This window comes from Gigantopelta aegis, chromosome 12, assembly GCF_016097555.1.
Source record: "Gigantopelta aegis isolate Gae_Host chromosome 12, Gae_host_genome, whole genome shotgun sequence".
Classification (NCBI taxonomy): Eukaryota; Metazoa; Mollusca; class Gastropoda; order Neomphalida; family Peltospiridae; genus Gigantopelta; species Gigantopelta aegis.
In genome coordinates this window covers 14,484,898-14,498,923 of record NC_054710.1, presented here as the reverse complement: position 1 = coordinate 14,498,923, position 14,026 = coordinate 14,484,898, and the positions used below count along the sequence as shown (strand labels likewise).

General features: G+C 35.3%; 2 protein-coding genes across 2 annotated transcripts in view; one reads left to right on the top strand and one right to left on the bottom strand.

Moving 5' to 3' along the window:
* The first annotated feature begins 679 nt into the window (after positions 1 to 679).
* On the top strand, positions 680 to 11,658 carry LOC121385846 (hemicentin-1-like). Its single transcript, XM_041516635.1, has 12 exons — positions 680 to 710; positions 3,139 to 3,459; positions 4,156 to 4,416; positions 4,890 to 5,150; positions 5,449 to 5,727; positions 6,881 to 7,180; positions 7,566 to 7,865; positions 8,419 to 8,544; positions 8,787 to 8,820; positions 9,249 to 9,307; positions 9,556 to 9,669; positions 10,313 to 11,658. Exons 1-12 carry the CDS (start codon positions 680 to 682, stop codon positions 10,315 to 10,317), a joined length of 2,091 nt encoding a protein of 696 aa, XP_041372569.1. The 3' UTR covers positions 10,318 to 11,658.
* The window catches only part of LOC121385845 (zinc finger protein 708-like), a 32,626-nt gene continuing 29,041 nt past the window's right edge, over positions 10,442 to 14,026 (bottom strand). Inside the window, exon 4 of the mRNA XM_041516633.1 lies at positions 10,442 to 10,615. Within this exon, the coding sequence (XP_041372567.1) occupies positions 10,442 to 10,615 (174 nt within the window). The remainder of the gene's footprint in view (positions 10,616 to 14,026) is intronic.

Sequence of the window (14,026 nt, the reverse complement as noted above, 5' to 3'; positions counted from 1 at the left end):
AAAATAGAAATTGTGTTTACCTGAAGTTTCTGTACCGCCCAGTTGCGTGTGCAATAATTTATACCAGGCACGGCGGAAGCAAGTAAACATTTAGAATCACTGACTGAGATCGAGGGTGCAAAGCAAAGTTCCTAGAGGGTTCAGGGGGTACGTTCCCCTGTACATTTTTAAAAAACTAGATGATCTGAAATGCAATTTCCTGCATTCTACAAGTAAAATTCATCTCTGCCTTAAGATTTACTACCAATGATATTTTTCATTCAGAGCCTTCTCCATCCCCCTTGCTCCGCCGTGCCTGATTTATGCAGGGGGCGAGAATCTAGGCTGTGGCGTGTGACGTTGATAGAGGTGATGGGGGTCGAGTCATGATCTCCCAGAAAATATATTGAAAATAAAACAACAATTCAACTTGCTTAAGCGCTGGGGATGAAGGAAGGAAGGAAATGTTTTATTAACGACACACTCAGCACATTTTATTTATGGCTATATGGCGTGAAACATATGGTTAAGGACCACACATATATTGAGAGAAGAAACCCGCTGTCGCCACTTCATGGGCTACTCTTTTCAATTAGCAGCAAGGGATCTTTTATATGCACAATCCAACAGACAGGATACTACATACCACGGCCTTTGTTACACCAGTTGTGGAGTACTGGCTGGAACGAGAAATAGCCCAATGGCGCTAGGGCTGAGTGACTATGAGAGGGGTGAGTATATTTGGCCGTAAGTACAAGAAGACCACTTAATACAATTCATTTCTAAAAGTAATAAGTAAGAAGCTGACATTGATGCGGGCGTTGTTTTCGACAGACACTGATAATGGTAGTGCAAGTGGAAGTGGGTTCTATGCTTATTCCTTCAGCTATCATTGTATTGTTTCTATTCACAGGCCACATTAGGCGGCACCGAAACGAAACATTCTGAGAATGATGCCCACATCATTTTCATTTGAGAATGATCCAAATACATCATTTTCAGCTATCTGGGTTGTTCTGTCCAGGACAACTTATTTTCGTGCTTATAGAGAGAAGTCTGTGTAGTTCAGCACCCATTGAGTCGTTAAACTCCCTGGGGCCAGTACCACAACCCACTACAGGTCTGGTGGCTATCTGGGTTTTGGTGGTCTGTCCAGGACTTTTAGGGTTAGTTGTTCGTTAATTGTTTTACTGGTTAGTGACATTGGGGGGTTGGGGTGGGGGGGATATTCATATTTCAAAATAGAAACTGTGGTAGCTCGTCAGGCAAGGCAATAATAGTTATTTACTAGCCCAACACTAAATATCACTAGCCATGGGAGTATATCTAGAAGCCCTGCTTTTAGGCTCTCTAGAATCGTAAAAATTAAGTGATTCCAGCTCATAATATTACGCTTGAACTAAAATCTTGGGTGGGCAGTGCTAAAGCACTGGGGTAATTGCGATTCTCTAGGATTGATCCCTATCTATGGGCCCATGTATATTTCTTGGTCAGCCAGTGCACCAAGACTGGAATATTATGTGCACTAAAAAACGCCATATAACTAGTGGCAAGGTTTCCTGTCTAAGACTATATGTCAGATTACCAAATATATGACAATCAATAGCCATTGATTAATAAATCAATGTGAAACATGTACACTCTTTTTTATTTTTAAATCTGAGATAGTGAGGGACAAGAGGTTATAGTGGCCATACACCTACCCACTGAGCCCCTAAGAACTTCTGGGTTGCAGCCGGTCCTTCCTTCTGTACCTACCAGCTTGTAGTCCGATGGCTTAACCACTGCGCCACCGAAGGGAAAGTTTGATGTAAGATCCTATTACTGTCAACATCACATCTTAGACTAATGTGTATGGAGTAATCTTTGTAAACTGCAATGAGTATTGAAGTGATGGAAGTAATAATTTTAAAAAAATTAATATTGTGGTGGATGTACCCAATGCCCTAGTTTAAGCCTGCGAACCCTTTACAGCCCGATGTCTGATGGCTTAACCACTGCGCAATTATCCACCTTAAATGTTAAATATGCAGGAGCACCATAGCGAATTAAAAATATTAGGTTTGTCAATGCTTGGCTATTTTGAAATATGGCAACAATGGTAACTAGCAATCTGCTGAACAACCTTTGCAATTAAATGATGCTACAGCCATGTTTACATTCTTAATACCTAGTAAAAGCTTCAAGTACCGTTATGAGGCAGACCCCCTGTAAAGGCATTTTTCGGTCGCCAGCGCACCGAAGGAGAGGGGGTGGGGGCGTAACCCAGTAGAAAAGCGCACATGCGCACACATCGACACACACACACCCAGCCACACCACACATATCAAAGGCCACACTACCCTGTCTGTGAGATGGTGCATATATGCTACATGAGTAGACCATGAAGTGACATACCCCTCTCTCAATATCTGTATTAACCATATGTCTCATACATAAAATGTGTTGACTGCGTCGTTAAATAAAACACTTCCTTCTTCTTCCTTCCTTCCAGCCACCGAAAAATGGGTATCTATCACATTAAATCAATGTATTATTCATTAAAGTTTTAAGAAAACGTTTCGTGGATGACACTACCTGATCCATTTAACGTAATTTAAAGCAACTGAAATAAACTTTTGCATTTACATATAACAAAATGCGAAACTAAGTACATTTATTGTTGATTCATCATACATACATACATAACGTAGCATTAAATATATACTAACGTAACATTAAGTTTAGTTAATCTACAAACCCTGTAACACATTTGGATAAAGTTACAGCAGAGTGAAAGAAGAGTCTGTGACGTTAAAACCGAAAAATATCCTTAAAATGGACTAGAACTCGAATGAATAACCGCTACTTCTCAGACACACATGCGGTTTTAAAAATATGAAAAATGCATTTTGTGATATTAGAAACAACAGGATGACCAGGAACACTTCGATTCTACGGAAGTGGATAATCTAAACAATAAAATATAAGTAATGTTTGATTTTTAGTAATCATAAATGGCTCTAATAGTGGAAAAAACATGTTGTAGTGTTTAAAAACTAGGGCATGTCCCTTTAAATAACATTACTAAAACAACATAACATATACATATACATATACATATACATATACATATACATATACATATATTCATATGTGTTATCTGTTTGGCTGGTCTAGCGTCTACAGCTATTGACTGCAAGGATGGTGGATACCCTGGACGAAGTACAACGCTGACCTGTAAAATATCTGGCACTGTAAATAGTGGAATCGTCTGGTTTCGACATAATGGCGGATCACCACAGTTAGTAATACTGTGTAACACAGTCAACACTAGATGTCGTCCATATGCAGGTATAGCTGGATATAGCACTGTCATTGACTCACCCACACAGATTACTCTAACGATAGAATCATTCAACTCTGCAGTAGATGCTGGGATGTGGTCATGTAGAGATGGAGCATCAGGAGTTCCTTCTACTTGCTATAAGACAACCTTAAGTAAGTTGGTGTGTTTACTTTAGTTACTTTCTTTGCTTTTCCTGTTTTGTGTTTTACATGTATCATCTCGGTAACTAACAAAATGAGATGGTATTAGTTCAGGCTGTATATCATTTACACTTCAGTGGTCACTGGGAGGTGTAATGGGGTCAATATATTTTAATGGGTGGAATTTATGAGGCATGGTGACCCGTTATCTGTTGTGCCTACACATTTCAAAAGACAAGAAGTTTAGTTCTTTAAATTTAAAAAAAATCTCTGTATGTTTTCATTTCTGCTGTCAATACATGAAGCTATTGATCAACGACAGACATAGACGTAAGACACACTGTCTAAACTTAAATTAAAATAAATTATTTGTAAAATTAATTTAATATACTGAATATTCATGGGGATATTACATGTTCTTTTGCATATGTTTCGAGAAAATATTACTCAAAGCTGGAATACTTGTCATATAATACCGATGTACACGACCCTCATGCAATGAAAAAAGCTAACATAATTTAATTATAAAGACCTTCACATAGCCTCAAAATCTTATATTTTGTTATGCAAACAGCCTAAGCAATTGATACTTTTCATGTATGGATTGGCCGAGTGTTTACCATCATGGACTGACAAAAGACATGCGAATCTGTGTAATAGGTTCGAATCCCGTTATTATAAAGTTAGTATTTTATTTTATATTTTCAGGTGGTCCAGACTCTATTACATTCAGTCCATCATCACCTGGGTCTGTAGCAGAAGGAGAGAGTCTGACTGTGATGTGTGCTGCTAGCTGTAATCCAGCATGTTCCTATTCCTGGACTCTTGGAAATCAGCTGATCTCATCAACTTCTCAGTTAACACTGACAAACATCAGCAGGAGTCAGACAGAGAATGTGTGCACGTGTAATGTGACCAACTCTCTGATACCGAAATATAAAACTAAACAGTTTACATTGACAGTATACTGTGAGTATGACATTAGAATTAATATATTAGTATTATACTTTTCACACATGAAATAACAAATCATCAACATTGAAAAAAATATGTATCTGACCATAATTCTATTAACAGTACAGCACTGCAGTGCATGTTCATAATAGCTTTAACATGATTCAAGGGATGCACAAGCTGAGTTGAAAAATGAACATATGACTGGATATAAAATGTATCATTATTATTGTTAATAAAACCCCAGAAAATAATGCCATGGGAAAGATATCTAAGTAGGTTGTTCTATCTATCTATCTATCTATCCACGCACGCACGCACGCCCACATACAAAAACACACACACACACACACACACACACACACACACACACACACACACACATATATTACACACACAACACACACACACACAATGTTTTCACACACACGTAACACACACACACTTGTACACAGACATTCGTTTTCAAATTTCCAGTTATATTCTAGATGGTCCAGACAGTTTCCAGCTAAACTCGAGCTCTACGTTGACAACCCAGGATGGTGACGACGTAGCTGTGTCGTGCGAAGCAACTAACTGTTCGTCATCCTGTTCTTTTACCTGGAAGCTTAAATCTCAAATAACAACAAACAGTTCTGTGTTGTCCTTAAATAACATACAGAAGTCATTATCTGGTGACTACACATGTACTGCGAAAAACAGAAATACACAGAGATCATCAGACAATACCATTACTCTGGATGTGCAGTGTGAGTGAAATAATTTTCTATTAATATTCATCTTATTTTTTTATTTTTGTGTGGGTTTTTTTTTAATTATTATTAGTAGTATATATTTTTAATTATTGTTGTTAAATATAAATTTTAATTAACATTATGTGAGTAAAAATTCATACCATGTGGTGGTATGCTTTAAATGAAGAAATTGATATATCTTGGAACATAATTCAGTTGCAAAGAATGAAGTCAAACAGGTAACCATAATTTCTTCATGATCCATTTTAATGAACGGATCTTTCACACAATATTAATGTATTTTTTATTTTAGACCAATCTTCCATCACTTCTCTGACCTTGAACTCGCTGTCTACGAATATTACGGTTGATGAGCTGACTCCTATGACTCTGAGATGTGATGTTGACAGTAATCCAGGATCTGATATCAAACTGTTGAACAACTCACAGACTCTGCGTGGAGTGACAAACTCTAAACAGGCTGAGTACATATGGAACGAGGCTGGATGTCTGGATACAGGACACTACACGTGTGAAGCTGGTAACAACATCAAGTCATCTGTCAGTGAAAGTGTGCAGCTTGTTGTCAGATGTGAGTTTATTAATAATTGTGTTCGAGATACAAACACCAGATCCGTGTCTTATCATTGATTATTGTATAAGACGAATACCAATCAGCTACTGATTATATAACTCATTGGATATTGTACTTGTGTAAGTAGATATATCATTGGATATTGTACTTGTGTAAGTAGATATGTCATTGGATATTGTACTTGTAAGTAGATATGTCATTGGATATTGTACTTGTATAAGTAGATATGTCATTGGATATTGTACTTGTATAAGTAGATATGTCATTGATATTGTACTTGTATAAGTAGATATGTCATTGGATATTGTACTTGTGTGTGTAAGTAGACATGTCATTGGATATTGTACTTGTATAAGTAGATATGTCATTGGATATTGTATTTGTGTAAGTAGATATGTCATTGAATATTGTACTTGTATAAGTAGATATGTCATTGGATATTGTACTTGTGTGTGTAAGTAGATATGTCATTGGATATTGTACTTGTGTAAGTAGATATGTCATTGAATATTGTACTTGTATAAGTAGATATGTCATTGGATATTGTACTTGTGTGTGTAAGTAGACATGTCATTGGATATTGTACTTGTATAAGTAGATATGTCATTGGATATTGTACTTGTATAAGTAGATATGTCATTGGATATTGTACTTGTGTAAGTAGATATGTCATTGGATATTGTACTTGTGTGTGTAAGTAGATAGCTATGCCTTATAGATGATATAACAATGTTCAAAAAGTGCAAACTGAACATAGAAACAATTACTTCTAAAATATCACTGTCTAACTTAGGTTCATGAACTTTAATAAATTTTCTGCATTTCACGAACGATTTGAACCCAATAGCCGATATGTATTTTTATGCTGGGGTTTTGTTAAACATTCATTCATTCATTCATTCATTCATTCATTCATTCCACAAATTATTTGATATCTCCAAGAAATATCAATCCTGAACTGGTATACATTTGGATGAACATAGTAATTAAAACGTCTTTTTTAGTCTATTGGACACCATGTATTAAGAAACAAATTAATACTCAAATATTTTTATATAATATATAATATTGTGATGTCCTGGTTACTCACTAATTTGAATATGATTTACTGAACTAATAAACAATATCAATATTCATTGAAATATTTCAGGTTCACCACGATTAGATCATAGAGTTCAATTCAAGGACAGATTTGTAACAGCTGTGGGTGGCGATGTAAGACTCACAGTATCTGTGATTGCAAATCCTACACCCACATTTACCTGGTACAAACGGAGTGATGGCAAGAATATGATTCTTACATCTGGATGTTCAACCACAACTGATGTATCTGCTGTTGGCAATCTCACACTAAGGAATGTTCAACAGGGAGATTTTGGAATCTATCAGGTTGTTGTGTCTAATGGATCTCCAAAACCAGATTTGGTGGTGAACATTACTCTTGCTGAAGGTATCATACTAGTTATTTATTTACAAACATACACATAATATCATGTATACGGAATATATAATAGTTTTTAAAATGTGTGTGTTGTCAATAGTTTACCAATAACAGATTTTATTCAATACCAGAAAATAACTTAAATGATGTAAATATTTATATTCAAACGTTCATTTTAAGTAAATTGTGTCTAATGGCCATGCATGTTTATTGAACTTGCACCGTATTTTGAATAACGAACAAAATACCTGAATATATAGTAAAACATTTCAGTATATTTTATTGCGAAATTTAGTTTAGATAGATTTTTAAACAATACCCAATAGACACAATATTTCACAGATCTCCTCTTTCATCTAGTTTAAATACAAATCAAATACCGTTTGCTGTGTAGGTCCTCCAAGTATTCCCTCCAACGTCATTGTATGGAGTGACGTTCCATCTTCATTCTCTGTGGCTTGGATAGAGGAATTCAATGGAGGATTACCTCAGACATTCCTAGTAGAGTATCGAGCTGATGGAACGCTAGACTGGACAAACATCACCAAAATATTCAAAGAAGCAGGTTTGAAGAAAAACCATGGAGCGTCAATATCAAATCTGCAGCCGAAGACGAGATATCTTGTCCGGGTTTTGTCTTACAACAAACAGGGACACAAAGGATTCACACAGGAGCAGGAGGTTTTAACTGGAGGTAATTAATTCAATGTAATCATTTTTATAATGTTGTATTTGAAGTTTAAAACATGATAGAGATTATACATATTTACATGTAATGATAATTTCAATAGTGGACATACCTTATTCAGAGAGGTTAAATAAAGGTCATTCTGTTATTGGATAATCCTATTCCAGAATATGTCACCAATTCTGCAGACGTTCATGATTTTCAATAGAAGTAAGGCAGTGTACTAGCTTGTAGAGTATATTTGTATTAACATGGCCAACAAATTTCAGTGTAACAACAATGTATGGAACATGAAAAATAAACCTAAGGGACTATTTTTAGGATGTTGGAAATAACAATATAGCATTTGTTTAGGAGCATTTCACAATTCGATGTGCAAATGATGTTCAAACATGTACACTTTTGAAATGTTAAATTATAGTTGGTACTCAATTTTCAACTGACCAGCAGCTATCGATAATAAAAGTTTGGAAAACAAAATCTGTCCCAAGTTTTACCAATTAAAATAGTTGATATCATATCAAATTTACCCACACAACTATGCATTGTTTATGTTCAGATTCTGCACCTACTACCGAGAAAGACAATTTGTTTGGAGCTGGCATTGGTGTTGGGATAGGAATAATTGTGGGAATATTTCTTCTTGTTGGTGGACTAATACTCACTTGCTGGTGGATGAGAAAAGGTAGGACCTACTTTTGTTTTATTTTGTACAAATTTTGTTTGTTTGTTCTATGGATAATTATAAGTTATCATTTCCTTCAATACCTTTTAACTACAATGCAATATATAACTTTTCGTGTTATGTGGAAAACATAAATGCTTTTGTGGAAATAACAGATAACAAGTTATTAACTCATGCATTATATGAAAAATAGTATTACCAGTTCCTGTTTGAATTATTTATTTGTTTATTTTTCATTATAGCTAAAGCCAAACCAGAGCAGCCTTATGATAAAAGGTAATATGCTATATTATACAGAGCTAAGCATCAAGATAATAAAGTATATAGGTAAGTGTAAAGTAATAGTAAATTCAATCATCAAGATAATAAGGTCTATATGTAAGGGTTTAATATGTGCAAATATCAACCGAGGTATGAAACTTATCTACAGGCGTAAATTATGTTATATCAATCACATATATCACTGGTGATCAGTGAACACATGCTCAACATATACACGATAAATACACATACTCATACATCAAGGCAACACGTAGCACCAAACATAAGTGTTATTCTACATATTTTTACATTTTTGTTTTAGAAATATTGTATCAAAATTATTTAATAAAAGTAATTTAACCCTGTATTCAAATAATACATTTTTTTTTTATAACTGTCAATAATTATTTATTTGAATTAGATTCAGTCATATTTACTTCCAGACAACCTATATCTGGAATACAAGAGACTGCTCTCTATGAAGACATGGAACAAACTACAGGTTTGTACATCAACTTATCTTTGTTGTGAACTAATTGTTTTGTGTGGTCATCTTTGCACCGATTGTGGTACACATAATAATACTGAATTATTAGTATGCAGCCTGTCTAGCCACATTAATATGTCTAAGGATCAGTTTTTGGTATAACACATTATAATTATCTGTACAGGTGGCAGATCGAGTACTGGCAAGACAACTTAAGCCTTACCAACAGGTTTGATTATAAAATATTGTATTTATCTGTACAGGTGACAGATCGAGTACTCAGGCCAATGTATCCAGTAATTATTCCTCACTGGAAGCCAGGAGAGACGCACCATACGATGTGCTCAGAGTTTATGAGAATACATCGGAGGTCAAAGGTAAGATTAATACAAACGTATTGTTGTTTTATAAAACGTGCTTTTGTGTTGATTTTGTGTTCATTTGTTTATTAGGTCAATAAACATTAATTTTAATTGTTTCTGGATAGATATTTATACAGTAGTAGGAGAGCATAGTAGGTGGTTACAAGTACCTCTTAACAATGCCAGAAGTAACTACTGATTGACAGGTGTGTGACACGGAGATCCACAAAATAAAATCACCTGTCGCGGTTGGAGAGACAAGGGCTGGGATGTGGATGTGGACAGCGAAAGACGTTGAAAGATAGAAGGAGCTGCCAGATCGGGAAGAAATGAGATTGAATTAAAAGGAAAGGGGGCAGTGGGATAAAAAAAATAATCTCTCTCTCTCTTTCGGTCTCGCTCTCTCTCTCTCTCTCTCTCTCTCTCTCTCTCTCTCTCTCTCTCTCTCTCTCTCTCTCTCTCTCTCTCTCTCTCTCTCTCTCTCTCTCTCTCTCTGTGTGTGTGTGTGTGTGTGTGTGTTTACTGTAAATGCTTCATTCACCAAATTTTCTTTCATTCTTTAAACTTGTGAGTGAAATAATCGAATATTTCAGAGCATTCGTCTTCTGCTTCTTCTTATTGTTGGTGATGTTATTTATGTGTTATGCTTTACTTTCAGAATGACCGCCATATATTTGAAGTACTGAAACCATTCTTCAACTGAGGCTTCTGTCTGTATCCTATTACAACATATTTTACTTCATCATCGTGGACAAAATCAACAAAATCATCACCATCACCATCATCATTATTTAACACAGACATGCATGCTTGTGTAGAATCTCACATTATACAGACTTTGTATAATGTACTTTATTTCATCGTCTTTCTCCTTTTTCTCATCATCGTGATCATCATTATCATAATAATCATAATCAACGTCGTCATCATCATTTAGCACTGACATGTCGAACTTCACATCCTGTAGATTTGGTATAGCGTGCTTTAATTCTCATATAGCAGCAACAACAGACTTGTTATATCACAAGTGAAGTATTATTCAAGGAAAACTCGACGAATTGCATACTGACGAGATGTAAACTGACGTGATGCAAACCTCCTTGACTGCTTTGCATGACATTTGATAGTCAGTTATGTTAACCTAGCGTTAATGTGTTACATCCACTTATACGAATTACTCGGGCAAACATACGAGTTACAATGAGTTAGGTACGTCTGTTGTCCCATGAAGTGAAATCCTTCTCAGGGCTTTCTTTTGGATTTTGTTTTTGTTGTCAGAATCATGTTTCTCATCGTGGTTGAAATCATTCTCAGGGCTTTTTGTTGGAGGGTTTGTTTGTTTGTTTGTTTTTTGTGGGGTTTTTGTGTGCTTTGTTATTTTTGAGGAGGAGGGGGTTGTTTCTTTGTTTGTCATCATCATTTAATACAGACATGCATTCTTGTGTAGAAGCTCACAATATAGAAACTCTGTATAACGTACATTACTTCATCATCCTTCTCCTTTTCCTCATCGTCGTGATCATTATCATCATAATAATCATAATCAACGTCTTCATTATCATCCTAATACTGATAATCAACGTTGTCATTATCGTCGTCATCATCATCAGCAGCAGCAGCGGCAGCAGCATAGCCATGGTCATCATCATCGTTTAGCATTGATATGCATTGCTAAACATGACACCCTGTTTAGATTTGAAGAAAACCTAATGAATTGTATACTGACAGGATATTGAACCGTATGCACATATTTTCATAACATTTGATAGACTGTGATATTAACATTGTGTGTTAATGTTTTATACACCTGTTTCTACCAATTACTGAGGAAAACATGAGTTACAATGGTAGTTGACTTCACTGATGCATTCATTTTATTGTTATGCTTTATCCTGTTAATATACGAACATTCGTAGCTAGTTGGCTGTAAGCATTGTGATATGGAACAAAAACTGATGTATTCACCTGTTATATTCTGTGTAATAAAATGATGTACATCTTTCAGTTTTGTGTACGTCTGTTGTCTCATGAAGTAAAACCCTTGCAAATCCTGTTTATCTTCGTGGCCCAGGGTTGAAATTATTCTCATGGCTTTTTGTTTTAGGTGTTTTTTGTGGGGGTTTTCTGTTTGTTTGTGGGGTTTTTTTTTTTTTTTGTTTTTTTTTTTTTGGTTTTTTTTTGGGATGGGGGTGGGTGGGTTTGGGTGTGTGGGGTTTTTTTTTTTGGGGGGGGGCGGTTGGGGGGGGGCTGAGGTGGAGGGTTGGTGGTTGGGTTTGTTTCTGTTTGTTTGTTTTTCATTACTTGCTTGTTTTTGTGTTTGTGTATCTTCCATAAGACATGTCACTGTGTAGGTGTATCCCGCAATATTCAAATACATGTAGTTAGTTACATTACACCATTTACATAATATATGTACATTCTACATGGAAATGAACCGGTATGTACACGTGTAAGATGTATAAAAATTATTTGAAATCTACCACAGTATTATAGTATTATACAGTGACATGGGAATCAGGGAGGGAAGGGGAGGGGTCAAAAGAGATTTATGTCCCATATTTTCTCGATTCATTGTTAAAATAAGTCTCAGTACATGTATAGAATAATAAATTGTAAAATTCACACGTGTCCCCTTGCCCCACTTTATCTTCACAAGGCAATGTCATATACAGATGGAAAGAAAGAAAGAAATGTTTTATTTAACGACACACTCAACACATTTTATTCACGGTTATATGGCATCAAACATATGGATAAGGACCACATGGATAATAAGACAGGAAACCCGCTGTCGCCACTTCATGGGCTACTCTTTTCGATTAGCAGCAAAGGATCTTTTATATGCACCATCACATAGACAGGATAACACATACACGGCCTTTGATATACCAGTCGTGGTGCACTAGCTGGAACAAGAAATAGCCCAATGGGTCAACCAACGTGTATCGATTCTAGACTGACCGCGCATCAAGAGTGCTCTTTACCACTGGTCTACGTCTCGTCCACTTACACAGATGGATGTCAGTGTGTGTGTGTGTGTGTGTGTGTGTGTGTGTGTGTGTGTGTGTGTGTGTGTGTGTGTGTGTGTGTATGTCAGTAAGTAAGTTTGCATAAATGTCAATAAATCTAGTGCCGTGACTTTGATTAATTTACATCTAATTTGCAAAGTTATCAAATTGTTAAAGTATGTGATCTGAAAAACATCACATATTTTGATGCACTGAAAATGTAAGATCGTATATGATATATATAGATATATATATATATATATATATATATATATATATATATATATATATATATATATATATATGTATGTGTATATCCATTTGTATATGTCTATGTCTATGTATATGTCTCTATATTTATCTATATACCTATATTGCCAGAATTGTAAGGTATATTAGCTGTGGGGAATGGTTATATGACAATGGTGAATTAATTGGGCAAACATTACAACCGGTAGTTCAGTATTACAGAAGGCTTTATGACAACCAAAGATCTTGAAGGACGATTGGGGTCAGACATTTTTTTTATCAGTAAATCGCAAATTCAAACAATAGAAATGACTAAAAACAAAACAATAACAACTGTATGATCAACAGAATGAAAAAGATTGACATAAATAATGTTCCGCAGTGATTAGAGGACCTTCCTGGAAACGGTCAAAATCGAGAAAGACACCCCACGCACATGTACGGGGCAACTACGTGATGCATGTGCAAACTATGGAATGTGTTTCGGTGTATTGAGAAACAGACCTGAACGTTTTTAACAGTATATATATATATACTGAACAAAAAAAAGAAACTTCCGATTTGTACATATAGTATTTGTTGTGTTAAAGAATTCATTGTGTAATGAAATTATATAGGTAGTATTAGCCTTGGGCTGTATTATCAGGATTCATGAATTTTATCGATTATTTTTGCACTGTTAATCGTCAACAACGTGAAATGTCCCGTGTAGTATTCGGTCAATTTGTTTTACTTGTCTTGCTGACATTGTTGTCAAGTGAACGAAAACGCTTCAATTTTTTTTTTAAATTAACGTTTTTTACATTATAGCATTTTTAGTATGCCAAGAATGAATGAATGAATGAATGAATGTTTAACGACACCCCAGCACGAAAAATACATCGGCTATTGGGTGTCAAACTATGGTAATGCAAATAAATAAAGTGATGATCAACATCAATATAAAAATTCAAGACTTAAACAAAAACAGTGTAAAGAACTGTGCAAAAACACAAATATCACAGAATTTTACGGATACTGAACTTTACTCAAAACTTCAATTTTGTGCATACTTCACATTTGAAAGGTTTCTCCCAAGTATGAATCAATATATGCTGCTTTAAGCTGGAACTCTG

Coding starts and splice junctions, on each gene's coding strand:
- LOC121385846 (XM_041516635.1), top strand. CDS start 680: ATGGCGCTAGGGCTGAGTGACTATGAGAGGG. Junction 7,181..7,565: donor GAACATTACTCTTGCTGAAG/GTATCATACTAG, acceptor TTTGCTGTGTAG/GTCCTCCAAGTATTCCCTCC. Junction 9,308..9,555: donor AGACATGGAACAAACTACAG/GTTTGTACATCA, acceptor TTATCTGTACAG/GTGACAGATCGAGTACTCAG.